The sequence below is a fragment of the Amblyraja radiata genome, chromosome 15, assembly GCF_010909765.2.
Source record: "Amblyraja radiata isolate CabotCenter1 chromosome 15, sAmbRad1.1.pri, whole genome shotgun sequence".
NCBI lineage: Eukaryota > Metazoa > Chordata > Chondrichthyes > Rajiformes > Rajidae > Amblyraja > Amblyraja radiata.
In genome coordinates, this window is record NC_045970.1 from 5,950,513 (window position 1) to 5,975,537 (window position 25,025).

Sequence of the window (25,025 nt, forward strand, 5' to 3'; positions counted from 1 at the left end):
ACAAAGTTAATTGCCTGCCTATTTTTTGACCAAGTCTTCAGTTTATCGTTAAATTTAACTCAGCATTAGTGTCTTACCATTTAACATTGCCATTCACTGAACAAAAAGGCACTCACATTTTATATAAAGTGCAATGGGTTTCTTGCTAACACCCATTTTAGTCTATCACATACACTTGGCTCATCACAGCAAATGTGACCACTGACAGATCTCCAAGTTCCCTACAACACCAACATGAACTACAGTAATATTCTCGGTCTATCTTCATTCACAGTGCATCTCAGTGCTCTAGCTCTCCCCGTGTCTTATTGTACCCCTAAGAATTGCTCAGTGTTCAAACCGAGCCCAACAGGGGACACAGTTACCACAATTCCAGGATGCAGTTCAACACCATATCATCGATATTAGGAGCCACCCACCCACACATCAAGTACAAGATGTGCTCAGCCACTAAACTATTTTTTGTTGTTGAGAATGTTCGTGCAGTAGGTGGAAGCAAAGGAAAACATTAATAGTTGGAAGTGAAATCGGTGGGGGAGAGCGATTTACAGATCCATGTTTTCATAAGTTTAATATGGAAATTGATGCATCTCTCCAGCAAACACTACAGAAAACCTAACTCTGGTCACCAGTATGGAAGGCCTGTCTCAATCTTGCCCCAGCTGTGCCACTCTGGGACCAAGCCACTCGATGCCCGGGGGCTGCCATAGTGGCCGCATTCAATCAACGCCGTCTTCCCAGATAGTTTCGCCACCATTTCGTTCTTGATGACGGGGGCTTGGATTCCGTCAGATTTCCACTCGACGTGAACGATGCCGTAGTTCTTGCCGTCGTTGTTGTCCCAGTACGTCTGCTCCCCGCTCTTGAAGGAGACACAGAACTCGATCTTCTCCTGCGGCGTCACGTAGGTGGGTAGGTCGATGGCGAACGAGAAGGTGTCGGTGTCGGAGCAGCCATAAATATTGTTTACAAATGTACAGTCCACATCCTTATAACTCTTCCAAGCGTCGAAGGAAATTCGGATCTGGACGGCTTTGTGGTAACTCAGATTCCTCACGACCACGGTGCCCGCGATGAACTTCTCCTGCAGAGTGCAGTTTTCCAGGCAGACCATGTTCTTCATCAGGCGGCTGCGGAACTCCAGGTAGTCGGTGGACGGCTGCGGGAAATCCAGCGCCAGCGGCTTGTTGCCGTCCGCCTCCAGCCCGCCGATCGTGTGGTCGAGGTCGGTCAGTTCGAACTGCAGCTCGGCGAGCGAGTCGTCAAACTCGGAGAAGAGGTGAACGGCTGTGAGGGCGAAACCTTTGTCGTCTGCAAACACCACGGTTTTCTTCCTCTTGCCCCGGGCGTGGTGAGCCCAGGCGTCGTTGCACGACTCGGCGGCCGCTACCCTGGCGCTGATGCACGGCCGCAGCGGCTTGAGTCTACTGCTGCCGCCGCCACCACCGCCGTTCAGTCCCCTGCAGCCTTCGTACGGCCCGAGGAAATTCCTCATGGGCGGCGAGTGCGCCAGGCAGAGTCTCAAGGCTAAATCAACTGGCATAATAGACACAGGTGGGTGCGATCTGTTGTCCAGAATGTGGTAAACCCTGAAAACGCCAAGTTCAACATGATCAACATTGAAAAAAATTCAAAAGTTTAAAATGCAACTATGACTTCACAATATATTTTTTTAATTCATGTATTGTGGTTGTTTAAAATATATTATTTATGTTTATAAGTGATATACTAAGATTTTATATGTACTTTATGTTATTTTTTAATATGCAATACATTTTTATGTAATGTTGCCCCTTGTCTGGACCTTGAGTCCGAAATAAAGTTATTATTATTATTATTACTGAGCCAATCACTCAATGGATAACACGCTTGGCTTGAACTTCTAGTGGGAAAGACCATCACTATCATGCAACATAAATAACGCAACATTAAAAAATATATATATTATTACCGGCTATTTGAACATGCGTGATTTTTGTGCAGGACAAAAATACACTGCTCGTGGAATTCAGTATGCGGGGAGAGAAAGGGGCAATATTTCGGGTCGGAATTGGAATACTTATGTCCTTGAAGAGGCGCAGTTAAAACTTTAAAAGCAAACGTTAAAACAAACATTCCTTCGAAGTGTTGGGCGCGGCGAAATATTTTAGTACGTTTGGTACATACAGGTTCATAAACAAAGCAGACAAAGCTCAAGCGAACTTGCCGACGATAAAGTGGTTAATTATAGTGGCAGCACATACCACGATCAGCCCGAAGCAACTTCCCATTGACCAGGGGAGATGAGTATCGCAAGTAACAAAGAAAATGGCTAGCAATTCCGAGGCAAGTACAACGCCGAATTTAAAATTTTAGTGGCCAGTCTGAAGAAGGGTCTCGACCAGAAACGTCGCCCGTTCCTTCTCTCCAGAGACGTTGCCTGTCCTGCTGAGTTACCCCAGCTTTTTGTGTGTCTATCTTCGGTTTAAACCAGCATCTGTAGTTCCTTGCAACACATTAAAACGTAATGGCTTTCTACCTACCGTCACCGCGAAATCCTGTTGAAATAACATATATCGTGGTTGACCGGTTATAAATATGTAGGAAGGAACTTACAGATGCCGGTTTACATTGAAGATAGATTCACAAAATGCTGGGGGTAACTCAGCGGGACAGGCAGCTTCCCCATTCCTTCTCTGCAGAGATGCCGCTTGTCCCGCTGAGTTAGCCCAGCACTTTGTGCCTATGTTCGGTGATAGGTGTGCGGGAACAATGAGCGGCGCGGTTACCTGGTGCAGTTCATCGGCGTAGTTTAGTTAGGAGAGGTTCAGGAATGCAGAGATCATAACGGAGTAACAACAACTGAAGCACGCGTGTTGGCGGTGCATGTCCACCTAGAGTCACTCGGCTGTATCCTGGCCCCCGCCGCCTCTCTTATACTGCCCGCCCCGCCCCGCCCACACCCCCACGGCCCAATCACCGCCCTCACCACCCACTACCCCCCACCAATCACACACCTTGCCTTGCCCTGGCTCTGTGACATCCCCGGGTGACCACTGGGAGGCGCACAAGGTGCCCTGGACCTGCTCAGAAACATGGACACCTAGAAACATAGGTGCAGGAGTAGGCCATTCGGCCCTTCGAGCCTGCATCGCCATTCAATATGATCGTGGCTGATCATCCAACTCAGTATCCCGTACCTGCCTTCTCTCCATACACCCTGATCCCCACAAGGGCCACATCCAACTCCCTCTTAAATATAGACAATGAACTGGCCTCAACTACATTCTGTGGCAGAGAGTTCCAGAGATTCACCACTCTCTGTGTAAAAAATGTTTTTCTCATCTCAGTCCTAAAAGATTTCCCCCTTATCCTTAAACTGTGACCCCTTGTTCTGGAACTGTTGCTTCAATGTCAGGTTGCTTCAGGTCTCCTCACCCAACGTACACACTGAATGCTGGAGTAACTCTTATCCTACAGTTTCCTTGGATCTCCTGTTTTCATACCTTAGAAAGTTAGGAGAGCTAGGAGAGTTAGATAGAGCTCTAGGGGCTAGTGGAGTCAAGGGATATGGGGAGAAGGCAGACACGGGTTATTGATAGGGGACGATCAGCCATGATCACAATGAATGGCGGTGCTGGCTCGAAGGGCCGAATGGCCTCCTCCTGCACCTATTTACTATGTTTCTAAAGCTAATGGAATGTTGGCCTTCATAACAAGAGGATTTCAGTATTGGAGTAAAGAGGTTCTTCAGCAGTCGTATAGGGTTCTGGTAAGACCACATCTGGAATATTGCGTACAGTTTTGGTTTCCTAATTTGAGGAAGGACATCCTTGTGATTGTGGCAGTGCAGCGTAGGTTCACGAGATTGATCCCTGGGATGGTGGGACTGTCATATGAGGAAAGATTGAAAAGACTAGGCTTGTATTCACTGGAGTTTAGAAGGATGAGGGGGTATCTTATAGAAACATATAAAATTATAAAAGGACTGGACAAGCTAGATGCAGGAAAAATGTTCCCAATGTTGGGTGAGCCCAGAACCAGGGGCCACAGTCTTAGAATAAAGGGGAGGCCATTTAAGACTGAGGTGAGAAAAAACGTTTTCACCCAGAGAGTTGTGAATTTGTGGAATTCACTGCCACAGAGAGCAGTGGAGGCCAAATCAATAGATGGATTTAAGAGAGAGTTAGATAGAGCTCTAGGGGCTAGTGGAATCAAGGGATATGGGGAGAAGGCAGGCACGGGTTATTGATTGGGGATGATCAGCCATGATCACAAAGACTGGCGGTGCTGGCTCGAAGGGCCGAATGGCCTCGTCCTGCACCTATTTTCTATGTTTCTATATTATCTCTAGTCTCTCTCTCCCCTGGGACTCTGTAGAAGGGTCTCGACCCGAAACGTCCCTCTCTCCATTCCGTCTCTCCAGAGACGCTGCTTGTTACGCCGCTGAGTTACTCCAGCATTTTGTGTTTAAGAAGGAACTGTAGATGCTGGAAAGTCAAAGGTAGACAAAAATGCTGGAGAAATGCTGAGTTTCTCCAGCATTTTTGTCTACCAGCATTTTGTGTCTATCTTTGGGTCAGGCAGCATCTCTGGAGAGAAGGAATGGTCGACGTTTCGGGTCGAGACCCTTCTTCAGACTGTAGACCAGCATCTGCAGTTTCTTCCTCCACATAAAGTGTTTCAAAGCTGAGCTGAAGGCAAAGCAGAGAGATTATAAAGATAAAAAGCAAGGGAAATCATACAACACAAATGGTAGGGCCATGGGAAGTGATGTAAAATATAGACATGGACCTGCAGCTGCATACTTCCATGGAAGTGGCGGCTCGGCTAGGCAAGGTAGTGAAGAAGAGATTTGGCACACCTGCCTTCATCGGTCAGTGTATTTAGTGGAGCTCTGCTCAGTCCGTCTTGGCGTATACAGTCTCCCTGTTCCAGTCTCCCAGTTTAACTCCCCCTCTCATTCCCACACTGACCTCTCTGTCCTGGGCCTCCTCCATTGTCAGAGTGAGGCCCAATGCAAATCGGAGGAACGGCACCTTATATTTTGTTTGGGCAGCTTACAACCCAGCGGTATGAACATTGAGTGTGTAAGAAGGAACTGCAGATGCTGCTTTAAACTGAGGATAGACACAAAAAGCTCAAGTAATTCAACAGAACAGGTAACATCTCTGGAGAGAAGGAATGGGTGGCATTTCGCATTGAGACCCTTCTTCAGACTCGCCCCGAAACGTCACCCATTCCTTCTCTGCAGAGATGCTGCCTGTCCTGCTAAGTTACTCCAGCTTTTTGTGTCTACCTTCAGTATGAATATTGAATTCTCTACCTTCAAGTAACCCTTGCTTTCCAATCTCTCCCCATCCCAGTTCTCTGACTAATTTCACTGTCCCCCTGATTAATTTTTCTAATGGTATGCTTTGTTGTCAGCTTCCCCCTGCTAACAATCAACCTTTCTACATTTCCTACAGTTGTTTTGATCTGTCATTTTCACATATCTCAAATCTCCCTCTACCCTGACCCTCTGTCTGAAGAAGGGTCTTGACCCAAAACGTCACCATTCCTTCTCTACAGAGATGCTGACTGTCCTGTTGAGTTGCTCCATTATCGCCTCCCAGGAGTCGGCGGAGAAGCCGGGCGAGGAAGCCTGCCTGGGTTGGTGGAGCCTCGGCAGCGCGATGGGGCCTCGGTGGTGGTGGAGCCTCGGTGGCGGTGGTGAAGCTTCGTCAGTCAACCTGCATTTGGCAGTCGATGAAGGCGCGGGGAAACGCCGTGGAGCGGGAGGGGGAAGAACAATGGAAGACCCGCCATGGGGGGACTGCAGTGTGGGGAGGGTGGGGAGTGGGGGGGGAGGGGGGAGAACAAAGGAGGACATAGGGGCAAATACTTTGTAACTTTGCCAGTGTCCTTTATGTGGCGACTATTTGCATACCTTGGGTATTCAAGCAAGTAATTTCACTGGGACTTGTTACATGTGACAATAAAATATTCCATTCTGTGTCTATCTTGGGTGTAAACCAGCATCTGATTTAGGATGTTATGTCACAGCTGTACAGGACTTTGGCGAGACTTACCTGTGTACAGTTCTGGTCGCCCATCTACAGTAAGGATGACATTAAAGTGGAACAAGTGCAAAAGATATACAAGGATGTTACTGGAAGATTTGAGTTATAAGGACAGGCTGAATAGGCTGGGTCTTTTCCCCCTGGAGCATGAGAGGATGAAGAGTGACTTTACAGTGGTTTATAAAATCATGAAAGCCATGGGTCCATTCACACACTGCTGAACCTGAGGAGTACTGTCAGCAACAGACTGGTTCCACCAATATGCAGCACAGAACGCCACAGGAGATCCTTCTTCTGAAGAAGGGTCTCGATCCGAAACATCGCCTATTCCTTCTCTCCAGAGATGCTGCCTCACCCACCGAGTTTCTCCAGCATTTTGTATCTACCTTCGATTTTACCAGCATCTGCAGTTCTTTCTTAAACAGATCATTCTTCCCTGTGGCGATCAAACTGTACAACTCCTCCCACTTCTGCCGTGGGCGTTATACGAGAATTTTGCCCGTACAGTCTGTGACCCATTGCACTGTGGCCTTGGCGCTATGTTTAACGCCCATGGCACTGTGGCCTTAACGCCCATGGCACTGCGGCCGGCCACGCTGTATTTGAAGCCATAGCGCTGCAGCCGACAGCGCTCTATTTAAACCTTTGCGCGCCAAACCGGCAGCGTTGTGTGTATTGATTTATGCGCCAAGTCTGCGGCTAATAGCAGTTCATTCCCAAAGTGGGGGGGGGTGGGGGGACACCTCGCTCGGATGCAGTCCCCTGCCTTTGGTTATAGTTTGAATTTGGGAGCAGTGCTATTGGCCAAGACTTTCCGGCGGTTATTTCAACCGCTGATTTCTTGCCTGTTTAAGGCAGGCACCAGGAAGCCAGAAGTGAGTTCATGTACGCGAGGAGTTCTCCAACGGGCTGAGTTGCAATCAACGCCGCGGACAGAGGCAGCGAGAGAGAGAGAGAGGTGTGCTGCTGTAAACTGGACCCCGCACATATCAAGACAAGTATTGTTTTGGTTCTCTCTTGCCAATAAAACTGATTTGTAACTAAACAGACGAGCGAGCCTTTTTCTGTTCTAATGGTCAGATCCTTGAACCTGTTCTCTTGAAACAATTGGCGTAGTCGGCAGGATCTGACGAATACAATAGAAAAAGTTTGGTAAAAAGAAATAGCAAACGAGATGGCGCTGGTGCAGGCCAAGGACCCCAGCAACAAGCTGCTGCCCTTGGTGCAGGGGAGCCCACAGCAGTTCATGCTGCAGGCAGGACCAAGAACCTTGCATCTTCAAGCTCCTCTAATGCTTTTAACGGTCAACAAGGGAGAAGTTTATTGTTGTAAATTTCACCTGAATGGATCACCACTGGCATCTGCAGGATTTGATCGATGCGTATTGTTTTGGAATGTATATGGCGACTGCAATAATTATGCTACATTGAAAGGTCACAGTGGAGCAATGATGGAATTGCATTATAACACAGATGGCAGCATGCTTTCTACAGCATCACCAGACAAAACTGTAGCAGTGTGGGACTGAAATAGGTGAAAGAATCATGAGACTTAAAGGTCACACATCCTTCGTGAATTCATGTTATCCAGCCCGACGGGGACCACGGTTGGTCTGTACAGGAAGCGACAACGAAACAGTGAAGCAATGGGACATTCGGAAGAAGGCTGCAATCCATACGTTTCAAAACACATACCAAGTATTGGCAGCAACGTTTAATGACACAAGCGATCAGATTATCTCTGGTGGTATCGATGATGACATTAAGGTTTGAGACCTCCAACAAAACAAGTTAATTTGTACCATGCGTGGTCATACAGAATAAGTGACTGGTTTGACCCTGATTGGAGTAAAGGGGAACATCACCTACCTTGCTGACCACAACCAGGAAGCCGGGAGGATGGTGGCTTTTTGGGATGTTTGGAGGATGGTGGACAACTGTGGTGCACTGGGGACTGACCATTGGGACAATCTTGTTGGCCATAATATTACGACGTTGTATGTGTGGATTGGCATAACAATAGACAATAGGTGCAGGAGTAGGCCATCCGGTCCTTCGAGCCAGCACCACCATTCATTGTGATCATGGCTGATCATCCACAATCAATAACCCTTTCCTGCCTTATCCCCATATCCCTTGACTCCGCTATCTTTAAGAGCCCTGTCTAACTCTCTCTTGAAAGCATCCAGAGAATCGCCTCCACTGCCTTCTGAGGCAGAGAATTCCACGGAGTCACAACTCTCTGGGTGAAAAAGTTTTTCCTCATCACTGTGTTTTTATGACCGTTAGCAGATCAATTTCCTTCCTGGGATAGATAAAGTTCTATCGTATCGTATCGGTAAGATGAATGAGCCTGTCTTTTCCTGGGGAATCTAAAATTCGATGGCATAGGTCTAAGGTGAGATAGGAAAGATAAAATTAAAACCTAAAAGGTGATTTTTCTCACGGAGTGAAGTGCATACATGGAGTACGCTGCCAGAGGAAGCGATGGGGGCAGGTACAATTACAATATTTAAAAGACACTTGGACATGGCATGGATAGAAATTGGAGGGATATGGGCCAGATGGGACTTGCTCAGGCAACTTGGACAGCATGGACAAGTTGGACCAAAGGGCCTGTTTTCATGTTGAAAAGCTCCATGATGATTAATCAAGGGAAGCCCAACATGCAGTCCCGTGTAAAGATTGGCATATAATAACGTTTCACACAGGTATAATCTGGCATGGTGCGATGATCTAAAACAAGTGGTAACTAGCTAGCAGATACCTCAAGAGTCAAGAGTGTTTTATTGTCATGTCCCAGATAGAACAATTACATTCTTACTTGCTGCAACAGAACCTGTAAACATAGTACACTGTAAAAAATATAATGAACAAGAAAAAAGTTCAGTGTGTGCACATATACATATACACATACATGCATACAGACATATAAGGGCCACATAGCAGAAGCGTCCACTTCGCATGGCTGGAAACTGAAAGTATCCAGAGCTAATTCTTCTACCACCATCATCTATTGCGACAAGTGATGGCTTCCGCTGATTGTCGCCGGAAGCTTGCGTCGTTTTCAGGACGGACGATGACAGCGAGGTCAACATTTGTAACAAGATGGACACGAAAAGAAGAAGAAGCCACACACACAAACACATACACACACACACACCCACACACACACACACACACACACACACACACACACACACACACACACACACATATATATATATATATTAGACCAAGGGGGACACGTTGGGTCCCGTCCCCTCAACGCGCGGTTGAGGGGACGGGACCAATTCCAATATTGGTGGCCAGTGGGGAGAGGGGGACTTTCTGGAGCGCTAGTATGGGTGTTGTGGGCTGAAGCGACTGGTTTCCAGAGGGCTAGTATGGACATTGTGGGCCAAATGGATTCTTGGGCTGGCGGCTCAGTCACTCAAGCCTGTTGTGCTGGCAGCTCCCTCAATCACGGCTGGTGGGCTGGCAGTTGACTCACGGCTATTCCTTGAAATTCCATTTCAAGCAGGGTGCAAGGCCACCAAATTCAAGTGCAGTTTCTTAGCACTTCAAGCAGGGTGCAAGGCCACCAAATTCAAGTGCAGTTTCATACCATTTCAAGAAGGGTGCAAGGCCACTAAAGACAGCGAGTCGTGACCTCTCCCTCCTCCATCTTGCAGAGTCTCAGCCACGCCCACACTTCTGGGTTTTATAGTCCCTCCCCCTCCCACCAGAAGGGGCATGGCCTTCATGATGTGATTGACAGGAGAGAGAATCTCAACATATTTTAAACACTAATAACTCTTTTACTTTTCATCGGTGGGGAAAATCCTCGGCACCTGATGAGCGGTTGGGGACTCTGAGTAAGATGGCCAAAAATCACAGCTGTACGTGGTTGCGTTTTGTCTAAAATCAATATAAAGCGCAAACAGGAAGTGGTCAAGATTAGACTTTTATTGATATAGAAGGCAAGGCAACTTTAATTAAGCAACGCAACTTTAATTAGGCAAGGCAACTTTAATTAGGCAAGGCAACTTTAATTAGGCAACACAGCTTTAGCATTTCCAAACCAAAGGCAACACAGCTTTAACATTTCCAAACCAAAGGCAACACAGCTTTAGCATTTCCAAACCAAAGGCAACACAGCTTTAGCATTTCCAAACCAAAGGCAACACAGATTTAGCATTTCGAAACCAAAGGCAACAAAGCTTTAGCATTTCCAAACCAAAGGCAACACAGCTTTACCATTTCCAAACCAAAGGCAACACAGCTTTACCATTTCCAAACTATATTTTCAAACCACATTAAGGGCACTGACAAGTCAGTAAAACCACTCACAGTTTAGTAGACATTGTTATTCACAGCTCAGACTGAGCGACGTGACCCTCTCGCTCCCCCATCTTGCAGAGACTGACTGAGGCACTCAACACTTCTGCATTTTAAAGTCCCTCCGGAAGGGGCGTGGCCTTCAGGAGAGAGAATCTCAACATTTTTAAAACACTAATAATTTTTTTTTTAAATCTTTTCTTTTTCTTTTTTTAAATATTTATTTTATTAGAAGCAATTGTACAAAGAGAAAGTAATCGACATAACAGTTATACAATTTTCATACTGCTTCAATTTTAATATTTTATAAACTAATAACTAAAAAGGAAAAAAGGTAAAGAAAGAAGAAAAGAAAGAGAAAAGAAAGAATTTCGAGAAAGACACGAAAAAGAAAATAGAAAAACTATTTTTCCAGAACTAACAAAGAAGTGAAAGAAACGGAGATATATCCCACTGCCCTTCCATACGCCCGCTCAACCGACCCTAGCATCGGTTTTGAGTTTGTGTTCAACCATTATGTTGTTAAAGAAATTCAATAAAAGGAGACCATATTTTGGAAAATTGATCTGGTTTGTCAGTCAAGACAAGCCTTATTTTTTCTAGATGTAGTGTCCCGGTCATTTCTGTGATCCACATCTTCACTGTGGGGACTGTTATCTTTTTCCAGAATTTAAGTATGTTTTTTTGCAGTTTTTTCGCAGTTATTAAACCATAAACTCTTTTATTTTTCAAATCCACTTGTCCTGCGCAGCGGAGGGGGACTCTGAGTAAGATGGCCAAAAATCATAGCCGCAAGTGGCAGTGTTTTTTCTAAAATCAATATACAGAACAACAGGAAGTGGTCAAGATCAGACTTTTAGTAATATAGATTATTAATTCGCTCCTTTTACCCCATCCCCCATCCTATCCACACACGCATAGCCCCCAACTGCGCAGGAGTGGCCAGAGAGGGAGAGGGAGAGGGGGTAGAGAGGGGGTAGTGTTTGAGGGGTGTGGGGGCGTGGTGTCACAGGGGAGGGCTGGTTTCTGAACGCAATACTCCACCACTCACTCATCGGACCCGAGGCGACGCCGAGCAGACCCATTGTGACGTCATCAGCGAAATGTCAACAGGAATATGTAAATATTTGATCGTTACCGCGTAGTTTTTTCACGAAGTTGTAAAAACACACACATGCGCGGTTGTGAGGGGAGGGGTCGGCCTGAGGCGTCACACACACACTAACCAACCTCTCACACACCACCCCCATTGATATTATATTAAGAAGGGAGGGAAGAGAGGGGAGGGCCGCTCAGCAGCCGGCGGCCTCAGAGTGAGCCTCAGCTCCATGGCCTCGCATCCTCGGTGCTTCAGACCCCGAGTACGGGGAGGGCGGGGGAGGGTGGAGTGGGCGGGCGGGCGTGATCCTGAGTGAGCTTGCGGGCCGCCAGCGAGGACGGCAAAAAGCAGCGGGGGACCAGCTGATCTTTGGCTTCCGCCAGCGTGACAAAGCCGGGCTGGGCCGGGGGGGGGGGGGGTGGGGGGGGGGGGGAGGGGATGAGAGCTGGGTGGCAGCAGGCGTTATGGTCGCGCGGGGCACGCGATGAGAAGGTGGCCAGTGGGAGGCGAAAAAATGAGTGGGGGGTGGGGGGGAAAGGATTTTATTAAAAATGTGTACAGAAAAATGAATACATTTAATGAGGATCAGCGAATGTAAAAGTAAAATCGCTAACTAAATGGTAAAAATCTCGGCATTTTTGCGTCTGGTTTTCGCGGAGTAACGAATCAAAGGCAAAAAAAATGACATACACACACACACACACACACACACACACACACACACACACACACACACACACACACACACACACACACACACACACACACACATAGTGTTTTAAAAGTATATAGATGTATATATGTATATATACAAGTATATAGATGTATATATATATATATACTAGACCAAGTGCAGACCCGTTGGGTCTGTTCCCCCAACGTGCGGTTGTGGGGGGGGGAGGCGGCATACAGCGTCACATACACTAACTATCCCCCCCCCCCGCACTCACGCTAATTACCCCCTTGATATTATATTAATATTATTAATTTGCTCCTTTTACCCCATAACCACCCATAACCACCATGACGCATAGCCCCCAACTTGCAGTCACATCTAGAGAGGGGGGGAGGGCGGGGTAAAGAATGAGGGCAGAGAGAGAAGGGGCAGAGACACAGAGAGAGGGGCAAGAGGGAGAGGGGGTGGCGAGGAGAAGAAGAGGGAGGGTGGGTGAGAGGGGAAAGGTGGGGGTGGAGGGGAGGAGAGAGAGGGTGAGAGTGAGGGGGAGAGAGGGGGAGAGGTGAGGGGAGGGGGGGTGAGGGGAGGGGGAGAGGTGGGGAGCAGGGAGGGTGGAGGGAAGGCGGCAGGGGTGTGTGGAGGGGAAGGGGGTTTAGGGGAGGGACGGTGGGGGGAGGGGATGGAGGGGAGGAGGGGGAGAAAAAGAGGGGAGAGAGAGAGGGGGGAGTGGAGAGGAGAGGGGGGAGAGGAGAGGGGGGAGAGGAGAGGGGGAGGAGAGGAGGAGGGGGAGGAGGGAGGAGGGCGGAGAGGAGTGGGAGGGGGGAGAGAGGAGGGGGGAGGAGGGGGGGGAGAGGAGAGGGGAGAGAGGAGGGGGGGAGGGGGAGGAGGGGGAGGGGAGAGAGGAGGGGAGGGGGGAGAGGAGGGGGGAGGGGGGGAGGGGATGCGGGGGGAGGGGGAGGAGGGGGGGGGGGGTGGAGGGGGGGTGGAGGAGGGAGAGGAGGGGGGTGGAGGAGGGGAGGGGAGAGGAGGGGAGAAGAGGAGAGGAGGGGGGGAGAGGAGAGGGGGGTGAGAGGAGAGGGGGTGAGAGGAGAGGGGGAGGGGAGAGGGGGAGGTGAGAGGAGGGGGGGGAGAGAGAGTGCCTTTTTATTTCAACCCAAACCCCCCAAACAACCATTTGCAGGCAGTGCTTTTTTACTTTAACCATATTTTCATTCTCAAACCACATTAAGGGTACTTACTCACAGTTGTGTGGACATGTGTTCAGTGTTATTCACAGCTCAGAGAAACGTGACCCTCTGCCTTCCTCCAGCTTGCAGACTAATTGAGGCACACCACTTCCTGGTTTTATAGTCCATCCCACCTGCCGCCAGCGGGGGCAGCAGAGAGAATGGGGAATTTTGTAAAATCATTAATATCGCTGTCATTTTTCATCGACTGGAAAAATCCTCGGCACACATGCGGCGGAGGGCGGCTCTGAGCGAGGTGGCCAAAAATGACAGCCATAGGTGGCGGCATTCTCTCGGAAATCGCAGCACAGATCGCCAAAACCGGTCAAGAACAGACTTTTAGTAATATATAAGATATATATACACATACAAGATCAGAGTTTTAATAGGTAAGACCAAGGTGGACCCGTTGGGTCCCCTCCCATCAATGCGCGGTTGTAGAGGGGGGGAGGGCGGCCTGTGGCATCACACACACGCACTAACCACCCCCCACAGACACACACACTTACCCCCTCCTTGATATTATATTAATATTATTAATTTGCTCCGTTTACCCCATCCCCTGCCCTACCCACGCACGCAAAGCCCCCAACTCCGCAGGTGTGGCTAGAGTGGGAGGGGAGGTGTAGAGAGGGAGGGTGTAGATTTTAAGGGATGGGACGGGGCGCACGGCGTCATGGGGAGGGCTGGTTCCCGAAAGCAATACTCCACCACTCACCCATAGGTACGAATACTCACCACTCACTAGAGAGGGAGGGGAGTAGAGAGGGAGGGGGTGGGCAGAGAGGGGGGAGCAGAGAGGCAGGGGGGTAGAGAGGGAGTGGGGCAGAGAAATGGGGGGGTCAGAAAGAGATGGGGGGGGGCAGAGAGGGAGGAGGGGCAGTGAGGGAGGGGGGAGCAGAGAAATAGGAGGGGCAGAGAAGGAGGGGGCAGAGAGAGAGGGCAGAGACAGAGAGAGGCCAGAGACAGAGAGAGAGGGCAGAGACATTATGAGTTTTAGTTGCATTGGGATCACTTCGTAAGGTCATAAGGTCATGTGATAGGAGCAGAATTAGGCCATTCGGCCCATCAAGTCTACTCCCCCATTCAATCATGGCTGATCTATCTCTCCCTCCTAATCCCATTCTCCTGCCTTCTCCCCATAACCCTTGACACCCGTACTAATCAAGTATCTAGCTATCTCTGTCTTAAAATACCCATTGACTTGGCCTTCTGTGGTAAAGAATTCCACAGATTCACCGCCCTCTGACAAAAGAAATTCCTCCTCATCTCCTTCCTAAAGGAACGTCCATTAATTCTGAAGCTATGACCTCTAGTGCTAGACTCTTCCACTAGTGGAAACATCTTTTCCAAATACGTTTCAATGAGTTCTCCCCTCATTCTTCTAAACACCAGTGAGTACAGGCCCAGTGCTGTCAAATGCTCATCATATGTTAACCCACTCATTCCTGGGATCATTCTTGTAATCCTCCTCTGGACCCTCTCCAGAGCCTGCACATCCTTCCTCAGATATGGTGCAGGAAATTGCTCATAATACTCCAAATGCGGCCTGACCAGCACCTTGTAGAGCCTCAGCATTACATCCCTGTTTTGGTATTCTAGCCCTCTTGAAATAAATGCCAGCATTAAGTTTGCCTTCCTTTCTACTGATTCGACCTCCATTTTCTTCCTCCTCCACCTATACAGCATGCATGAGAAGACTTAAGTGTGGATCACATTGGAAAACAGACTGAGCAACATTTCTTAACCAAACCACTTCTGCCTTCACCTGCAGGCATTGTTACCTAGACAACTTTGTTCCTTTCTCTACTGCGGCAAGCTCTGTTCTCCCCACCTCCCTCTGCAATTTAAAACATGCTTGCCTTCTCACTTTGCCAGTTCTGACGAAACATTTTTGATCTGAAACATGCTTCTTGGTGGTTCAATTTCTCCTTATTTTTTTTTTACCAGAAATTAATAAAACAAATCTTAGCCTAATATCAGTGTATAGAACAGGTTAAAGATAGACAGGGAATGCTGGAGTTACTCAGCAGGTCAGACAACATCTCTGGAGTAAAGGAAACATAGAAACATAGAAAATAGGTGCAGGAGTAGGCCATTTGGCCATTCAAGCCAGCACCACCATTCAATATGATCATGGCTAATCATCCACAATCAGCACCATGTTCCTGCTTTCTCCCCATATCCGTTTATTCCATTAGCTCTGTGCTAAATCTAACTCTCTCATGAATACATCGGATTTACAAGGAATAGGTGACATTTCGGGTTGAGACCCTACTTCAGTCTGAGAGTCAGGGGAAAGGGAAACAAAAGATATAGACGGTGATGTAGAGAGATATAGAACAATGAATGAAAGATGCGCAATAAAGTAACAACGATAAAGGAAACAGGCCATTGTTAGTTGTGGTTAAAAATGAGTTACAGACAATGAGACTCAGCAAGATGACTGAAGCTGGTGCAATTTGGGTGGGGGAGGGATGGGGAGAGAGGGGATTCAAGGGTTAATTGAAGTTAGATAAATCAATATTCATACAACCAGGTTGGAGACCAAGCTGCATTTCTTGAAAAATCATGTAAATTACATTTTTCATATCATATGTTCGCTCCCCAATAGGATTCACAATGTTCAGAGTATTATTTGCGAAGATTTTGAGACAGGCTATGTTATATCAAGGGTAATTCTAATTATTTGATACATTTCTATTTGGAATCGTTAATGGACTTGGGGTCATGATCGTTCAAAGTGGATAGGGAGCATTGAAAATGACATACAGTAGACAGAAGGAATGTGCAACCTCACAATCTGCCCACCATCCTACCAGTTATCTCCAGTGCTATCTGGTGCCACAATGGCTTCATCAGTCACCTCAGACACCACCAAATCCATGTGAAAGCAAGTCATTCTGGATCACCAGGGGATGGCTTAGAAGAAGATTTAATTCAAGTTCAAAGAATATCCTTCACTAAATTGCCAGCTGATTCATCAGAAATGGTGTATGGAAATGGACTGAATCAATAATTGTTGTGCATTTTGTTCAATACATTTGGAAGATTTCATATTCGTCCTTCAAAACGTATCCTGATTCATCTATTGTTTTATTGGTGATCTGGCAGCAATATTAGATACAGTTCTTAACTCAGTGCCTCTGGACATTTGCTATTATATCTGATGAAGCAACAACAGCTACAAAGGATGTTATTGATCCAGCAGAAGTGCATGCATTTTTAGTGCATGATAATAAGTATAAAGTGTTCTTGGCAGTGCTTACACCAAGCATTTATTTCATCCAGTCTAAAGAAGTTGTCTCGACCTAAAAACCTTCACCTATTCTTTTTCTCCTGATGCTGTCTGACCCGCTGAGTCACACCAACTCTTTGTATCTATTTTCGATTTAAAATCTGCATCTGTAGTTCCTTCTTACGCCATTCCTGCATGTCACTCCATAAGTGCAGTTCTTCCATAATGTTCAGGGCCTGTCCCACTTGGCGATTTTTTTCAGCGACTGCTGGCGTCATTGACTGATGTATCAGGGTCACCGATAGATTTTGAACATTTCAAAATCCAGTGGCGACAATAAAAATGTTGTGACACTTGAGGAAACATCGCGCGTCAATACGTCATCACGCCGCGTCACGCCGCATCGTGCCGCGACTTTCTCAGTGACCTGACACGTCAGTCAATGATGCCAGCAGTCGCCGAAAAAATCACCAAGCGGGCCAGGCCCTTACTGCTTCTTGTACTCTGCTAGCTCGAAAGGCACGAACCCGCGTAATTTGATAGTTATGGGGAAAATGAATAAAATGTCTTCTCTGTCAAAGAGAAATTCTGAGGTGAAGAGTTCTCAATTCTATTTGTTCATTTAGAATATTGTCTGAAGAAGGGTCTCGACCCGAAATGTCACCTATTACTTTTCTCCAAAGATGCTGAGTTACTCCAGCATTTTGTGTCTTTTTTCAGTTTAAACCAACAGGTCAGGCAGCATTAAATTTGACACAATTCTACACAGGAATATTGTTAACTTTGTTAATAATTAAACCATATCTATTCTTTTCAAAAGGTTCTATTCTTACTGTCATTGGGTCGCAATGTTGGTGTTCAACTCCACAGCTCCCTGAGAGTAGAAACCCAAGTAGATAGATTGGTCAATCAGGCATACGGTATGCTTGCTTTCATCAGTCGGACATTGAGTCTAAGAGTCAGGAAATTATGTTGCAGCCTTTAGGACTTTGGTGAGGCCATTTTGTCGTAAGTCTATTTACAGGTACAAAAAGATAACTAAAACATCAAATCCATAAAAAGAATATACTAAAAGTATCTAAACAAAACATTGTTACTCCAATCTAAGATAGGCACAAAATGTTGGAGTAACTCAGCGGGACAGGCAGCATCTCTGGGAGATGTTTCGGGCCAAGACCCTTCTTCAGACTGACGACCACAGATGAGCACCAGGCCATAATCTCACCACCATTTCTGATTTTATCACTTTTGGCTACCCGCCCTCCACAGCCTCTAACCTTATCGTTCCCCAGCCCTACATGGCCCGGGTTTTATCTTCTCCCCAAAATCCATAAACACAACCTTCTTGGCTTACCCAATGTTTCTGCTGCTCCTGTCCCACTGAATTCATTTCCACAATTGATGCTGCCTGACCTGCTGAGTTGCTCCAGCATTTTGTGTCTATCTTTGGTGTACCCCAGCATCTGCAGTTCCTTCCTACACATCAGGAAGCATTCCAGCAGTCCCGGAAAGCGGTCAAAATTCCTGTGGACATCTAGTGCTTTTGCCTGTACCACCCAGGCATGGGTGATAGCCAAGAAAGAGGGTCAGTCAGTCAGCTTGAGTAGAGACCTTGGCTGCCAGCTGCCATGACCCATGAATGGCAGGCTTACCAGCAAGATTGACCAAGAGATCTCCTGACCGACCTCCTGACTACTTGAAGTATTCGAAGAGAGGTTGCAGCCTCTCACATCCCATGTACACGTGGTAGGCGGCTGCTCCTGGCCGCAGGAACAGCAGGTGGAAGAGTAGTCCATGAGCAGCCTTAACGGCAGTCACACATTAAAGCTCTGTGCAACACTCTCAACCCCATGTCCCCGATGTAAAGGGGGAGGACTCCCATGTACAGAGACCATCATTGGGCCCCCCCCCCCCCCTCACTGTGGGGGGGCAAGACGGACTGCCACGGCATCAAGTCAAGTCAAGTTTATTCGTCACATACACATACGAGAAGTGCAGTGAAATGAAAAGTGGTAATGCTTGCGGATTGTGCAACAAAAAACAAACTACACAACAGAATGGGACAGAAACACATATTCACATATTACATATTTGTGGGAGGAAAAAAAGAAAAAAAGCAGCAATTTTAAAAAGACACCACAACAGTAAAATGGTACAGTAAAGTTAGTCCCTGGTGAGATAGGAGTTTACAGTCCTAATAGCCTCCGCAAAGAAACTCCTTCTCATCCTCTCCCTTTTCACAGCATGGCAACGGAGGCGTTTGCCTGACCGTAGCAGCTGGAACAGTCTGGTGCTGGGGTGGAAGGGGTCCTCCATGATCTTGTTGGCTCTGGATCTGCACCTTCTGATGTATAGTTCCTGCAGGGGGGCGAGTGTAGTTCCCATAGTGCGTTCGGCCGAACGCACTACTCTCTGCAGAGCCTTCTTGTCCTGGGCAGAGCAGTTCCCAAACCAAATCGTGATGATTCCGGATAAGATGCTCTCCACAGCCACATGTCCAGATGGCAGATGAGGGCAAGAATGTGGAGTGTGCAAGAGCAGCACGTAGAGAAAAATGTTTCCCCACTCACGGAGGGATATACACGCCAGTGCCGAGAGATGGCTCAAGCCTTGTGGGACCCACAGCCCATAAAGATCCTGGGGCTTGGGTCCAATGAGCAATTCAGGCCAAACAAGGTTAATCCCAGTCGGAATCACTCCACACTCACAAAGCCCTCTGGCACCAACATGACTGGGTGGGGACCGGTCACTACCACTGCAAAAGTGCCTCCTCTGCCAGTGGAGAAGCAGCACACGGAATGAAGGTGATCAATCTCCCGTCTCTCAGTAGGTCCCAATGATTAGGCCGTATTTGGAGTATTGTGTGCAGTTCTAGTCACCCCTTTACAGGAAGAATATGGAGGCTTAGGAGAGGCTGCAGAATAGGTTTACCAGAATGTTGCCTCAATTAGAGAGTAGTAACCAGAAGGAGAGGTTGGACAAACATTGGTTGTTTTCTGGAGTGTCGGAGGCTGAGGGGAGACCTGATAGAAGCATATAAAATTATGAGAGGCATAAACAGTAAACCGTCAGAACTTTATTCTCAGGCTGGAAATGCCAAAGACCAGGGATCCAGGGTGAGCTAGCCAACAGGATAGGGAATTGGCTTCATGGAAGGAAAGGTGAAAGTGGAAGGTTGTTTTTGGAATGGAGGCCTGTGACTAATGGTGTGCCTCAGGGATGGGTGCTGGGCCCATTGACGTTTGTGGTTTATATCAATGATCAGGATGAGAATGTGTTCAAGGTTTAAGCTGAGAGGGGAAAAATTTAATCGGAACCTGAGGGGCGACATTTTCACATAGATGGTGGTGAGTTGAGAGGGTGGTGGTACGAGCTGCCAGAGGAGGTCGTTGAGGCAGGTACTATAACAACATTTACAGGTTCATGGATGGGAGTGGTTTTGAGAGCCATGGGCTATATGTGGGCAGGTGGGACATGTAGATGGGGCATCTAGGTTGCTGTGGGCATGTTGGGCCGAAGGGCCTATTTCCATGCTGTACAAAGCTATGTCTACGACCAGAGGACATAGATTTAAGTTGAGGGGGTTCAAATTTAAAGAGATGCATGTGTCAAGTTTTCTTCGCGGCTGCCTGTGAGATGGTCTGAGCTATGTCCACAATTCTCTACAATTTCATGCGATCTTGGATTGGATCTGTTCTCAAACCATGCTGTGATGCATCCTGGTAACATGCTTGCTATGGCTTTCTATGGCGCACCTGCAGAATTAGGTGATGGCTGTTGGGGACATGTTGAAATTCCTAAAGGGCCTGTCTTACTTACGAGTCCTTGGCACCAGAATTACGCGACCACGTGGACGCGTTGAGGCGCACGGGCATCTTATGGCCGTGCGGGGCCAATCCCACTTAGAAGGGGTATGTAGTTGTGCGCGACATCGCGCGGCGCTCCGAAATGTTTGTAGTGAACGAAATCTTCGCGTGCCAACGGCCTGTCGCGTAACTGACGGACAAAGTGGGACAGGCCCAAGACCCTGGCGCGACGCAACATCTCACCTCCAACAGCAGCAGAAGCAAGCAAACAATCGCCGAGCTCAGCCTGGGGCTCACGGCCGTTGCGGTCTGGATCAGCCCCCACATCTACTCCCAGAGCGGGGCCAAGAAAATTGAAGATAGACACAAAATGCAATGGATGACGTTTCGGGTCAAGACCCTTCTTTTCAGACTGAAGATGAGTCTTGACACGAAACATCACCCATTGCTTCTCTCCAGAGATGCTGCCGGTCCCGCTGAGTTACTATTTCTCTGTCTCACTGTCTCATCACAGGTGATAGACTATCGACTGACATCTATTATAAACCTATTGACTCCCACAGCTATCTAGACTACACTTCTTTCCACCCTACTTCCTGCAAAGACTTTATCCCCTACTAATTCCTCCGTCTACGCTGCAATTGCGCCCAAGTTGAGATGTTCCCGACCAGATGACCGGAGATGTCCTCATTCTTTAGGGAACGGGGGTTCCCCGCTTCCATCATTGATGAGGCCCTCACTCGAGTCTCCTCGGTACCCTGCAGCTCCGCCCTTGCTCCCCCTCCCCCTAGTCACAACAGAGACAGAGTCCCCCTATCCTCACCTTTCACCCCATCAACCGTCGCATACAACACATAATCCTCTGATATTTTCACCACCTCCAACGGGATCCCAACACTAATCACATCTTCCCATCTCCACCCCTTTCCGCCTTCCGCAGAGACCGCTCCCTCCGCAACTCCATGGTTAACTCATTCATTCCCACCCATACCACCCCCTCCCCAGGTACCTTCCCTGTAACCGCAGAAGATGCAACACCTGTCCCTATACCTCCTCCCTCGACTCCATCCAAGGAACCCGACAGTCCTTTCAGGTGAGGCAGAAGTTCACTTGCACCTCCTCCAACCTCATCTACTGTATCTGCAGTTCCTGGTGTGTACTCCTACATATCGGTGAGACCAAACGCAGGCCAGGATTTCTCCAGCAATATTTTGAGGGTATATTCTAGTTTTGAGGACCCAGTGATAAAAAACAAATGATAAAAGAACTAATAACATTGTCTTCAACAATCTCATCAATGAAGAGTCCCTACCCAAAATGTTACCTTCCCATGTTCTCCAGAGATGCTGTTTGACCTGCTGAATTCCTCCAGCACTTTGAGTCTTTTTTGTAAAGCAGCATCTGCAATTTCTTGTATATCCACTCTCCAATATGCTGTGCGACACCACCACCATGCTAAACAGGATAGTTCGACCAAATGTACCAGCTTAACAATGGACAACTATGTGAATCAACACCATCATATATAAATTAATGGCCCTGTGTTGCCCTCACTCCATCACTGTCAGACAACTAGAGGATTAACCTTGATTAAATTAGCAAAAGAGCTTAAAGGCCCTGTCCCATGATGCGAGTTTACCCAAGAACTCTCCCAAGTTTGAAAAAAATCAAACTCGTGATAAGTGCGTAGAATGTACGTAACGGGTACGTCGGAGCTCGTGGATGTCTCGTAGAGGCTCGTAATGCTAACGGCAGGTACTCGGGAAATGCGGAAACTGTAGCGGCAGATTATCATATCTTTCCGGTAATTAGCACCCTAGCCTCTAGTTGGATGAGAATGGTTGAAGGGGGTGTATTCTAAACATATGCAAGCTTACTCACAGAGACCTTCAGAGCTCCTTCTCAGATATGACTTCAAAACACAGTCTTTTGATGAATAAATGCTTTATTGTTGCTAGAAAACAGTAAGATACATCCAAGTTTCTTCCGACTCGTTACTACAATCTTCTTCCAACTCCAGCTTATTACTTTAGATATTAGTAAACTCCCCCGTGTCTCCGTAACACTGGCAAGATCTGGCATGAACTCCTTTAGATCTCCTATGGACCCCGCATGGCCCGCATGGCTCGCATGATCCCGCATGGTGGAAGGGTTAACCTTCCCGATGGTCTCTCCAAACTAATCTAAAAATTAAACTACTGCACAAGGAGCTAAGCTCCAAACACGCCCAAAAACACGTCATAAATCCCACGCACAATATAACGGGCAGTCTATAATTTAAAGGCACATGCCATCCTCAATGACATGCAAAACAGGTCAAACGGCCACTACAGAAACTCGTTGTTTTTTCAACAGTGTGAAAATTTTCCAAGAGTAAAAAAATACTCACGATGAAGTACCACGGGTTTGAGATAATGGGAGGAGAAAATTCTCCAAAACACCCTCTTTCTCCATAGTGAAGGAATCAAGCTCACACAACAGCTTCAACCACAAGAATTGGCTGGATGAACTCTGAAGAAGGGTCTCAACCTGAAACATTACCTCTTCCTTTTCTCCAGAGATGCTGCCTGACCCATTGAATGACTCCAGCGTTTTGTGTCTATCTATCAGTTGAGTGGATGAGCCATCTTGGGTTGTTCTTGAGATCCACACATCCCGGTAACCAACCCTTACCAATTTTGATACACTCCTTGTGACATCCTGAAGCTGCCAGGAACAGTGAATGCAACGATTGAAGGCAACACAATTCCATCTCTAACTCTGAAGAAAACATTTGAAGCTTTGAAATGCTGCACTGCAAATGGTTGTTGGTGGCAGTGACTGCTTTGAAATGCTGCACTGCAAATGGTTGTTGGTGGTGGTAACTTGACAACTTCCTGTTTTCACTGTATATTTATTTTATATAAAACGCTACAACTTATTTTTGGCCATCTTACTCAGTCCCCCTCCGCTCATCATGTGCAGAGGATTCTTCCCATCAATGAAAAATAAAAGTGTTATTAGTGTTTAAAAAAATGTTGAGAATCTCTCTCTTGTCAATCACGCCATGACAGCCACGCCACTTCCGGCGGGAGGGGGGAGGGATTATAAAACCCGGAAGTGTGGGTGTGGCTCAGTCTCTGCAAGATGGGGGAGGGAGAAGTCACGACTCCGTCTGAGCTGTGAATCAACTGAACACACTGAATGTCTACTGAACTATGAATGTGGTGTTTATGTGGTCTTTTGTGTGGTTTTATGGTGGTTTCACCCTGCTTGAAATGGTATGAAACTGCATTTGAATGTGATGGCCTTGCACCCTGCATGAAATGGTATGAAACTGCACTTCAATTTTGTGGCCTTGCACCCTGCTTAAAATGGTATGAAACTGCACTTCAATTTGGTTGTCTTGCACCTTGCTTGAAATGGCATTAAACAGCACTAGCATGTGGTGCCCTTGCACCCTGCTTGAAGTGGTAGGAAACTGCATTTGAATTTGGTGGCCTTGCACCCTGCTTGAAGTGGTAGGAAACTGCATTTGAATTCGGTGGCCTTGCACCCTGCTTGAAATGGTAGGAAACTGTACTTGAATTTGGTGGCTTTGTAACCTGCTTGAAGTGGTAGGAAACTGCGCCTGAATTAGGTGGTCTTGCACCCTGCTTGAAGTGGTATGAAACTGCAATTGAATTTGGTGGCCTTGCACCCTGCTTGAAGTGGTAAGAAACTGCACTTGAATTTGGTGGCCTTGCACCCTGCTTGAAATGGTAGGAAACTGCATTTGAATTTGGTGGCCTTGCACCCTGCTTGAAATGGAATTTCAAGGAATAGCCGTGAGTCAACTGCTCGTCCACTAGCTGTGAGTGAGCTGCCAGCACATCAGGCTTGAGGGACTGAGCTGTCACCCCAAGAATCCATTTGGCCCACAATGTCCATACTAGCCCTCAGGAAACCAGTCCCTTCAGCCCATAATACCCATACTAACACTCCAGAAAGCCCCTACCACCCGGCTACCAATAATGGAATTGGTGGAGAGGTGGAATATTGCGTTGGGGGACCAGCCCTCCCGTGTGAACATGGGACCCAACGGGTCCCACTTAGTCTAGTTTAAAAGACATTTGTACAGGTTCATGGATGGGAATGGGTTTGAGAGCCCTGGGCTTTATGTGGGCAGGTGGGACATGTAGATGGGCATCTAGGTTGCTGTGGGCATGTTGGGCCGAAGGGCCTATTTCCATGCTGTACAAAGCTATGTCTATGACCAGAGGACATAGATTTAAGTTGAAAGGGGTCAAATTTAAAGAGATGCACGGGTCAAGTTTTCTTCTCGAGTGCCTGTGTGATGGTCTGAGCTATGTCCACAATTCTCTACAATTTCATGCGATCTTGGATTGGATCTGTGCTCAAACCATGCTGTGATGCATCCTGATAACATGCTTTCTATGGCTTTATATGGCGCACCTGCAGAATTAGGCGATGGCTGTTGGGGGCATGTTGAAATTCCTATGTCTTCTCAGGAAGTAGAGGCGTTGGTCTGCTCTCTTGGCCATAGCTTTGAGTGGCTGGTCCAGGACAAATTGCTGGTGATGTTTATCCTAAGAACTTGAAGCTATCGACCATCTCTACTTCAGCACTATCAATGTTTAC

The 25,025-nt window shown here is 47.3% G+C and overlaps 1 protein-coding gene and 1 pseudogene across 2 annotated transcripts; one reads left to right on the top strand and one right to left on the bottom strand.

The window, feature by feature from the left end:
• Positions 1–465: 465 nt before the first annotated feature.
• Positions 466–2,906, bottom strand: ppp1r3c (protein phosphatase 1 regulatory subunit 3C). Of its 2 annotated transcripts, none has more exons than XM_033033563.1 (2): positions 2,769–2,906; positions 466–1,589 (listed from the first exon to the last, which is right to left on the bottom strand). In XM_033033563.1, exons 1-2 carry the CDS (start codon positions 2,780–2,782, stop codon positions 626–628), a joined length of 978 nt encoding a protein of 325 aa, XP_032889454.1. In that variant the 5' UTR covers positions 2,783–2,906; the 3' UTR covers positions 466–625. The 2 variants fall into 2 exon arrangements, with proteins under 2 accessions (XP_032889454.1, XP_032889455.1); XM_033033564.1 differs by lacking the exon at positions 2,769–2,906 and adding an exon at positions 1,952–2,050.
• Positions 2,907–7,215: 4,309 nt separating this feature from the next.
• Positions 7,216–25,025, top strand: part of LOC116981647 — a 71,285-nt pseudogene continuing 53,475 nt past the window's right edge.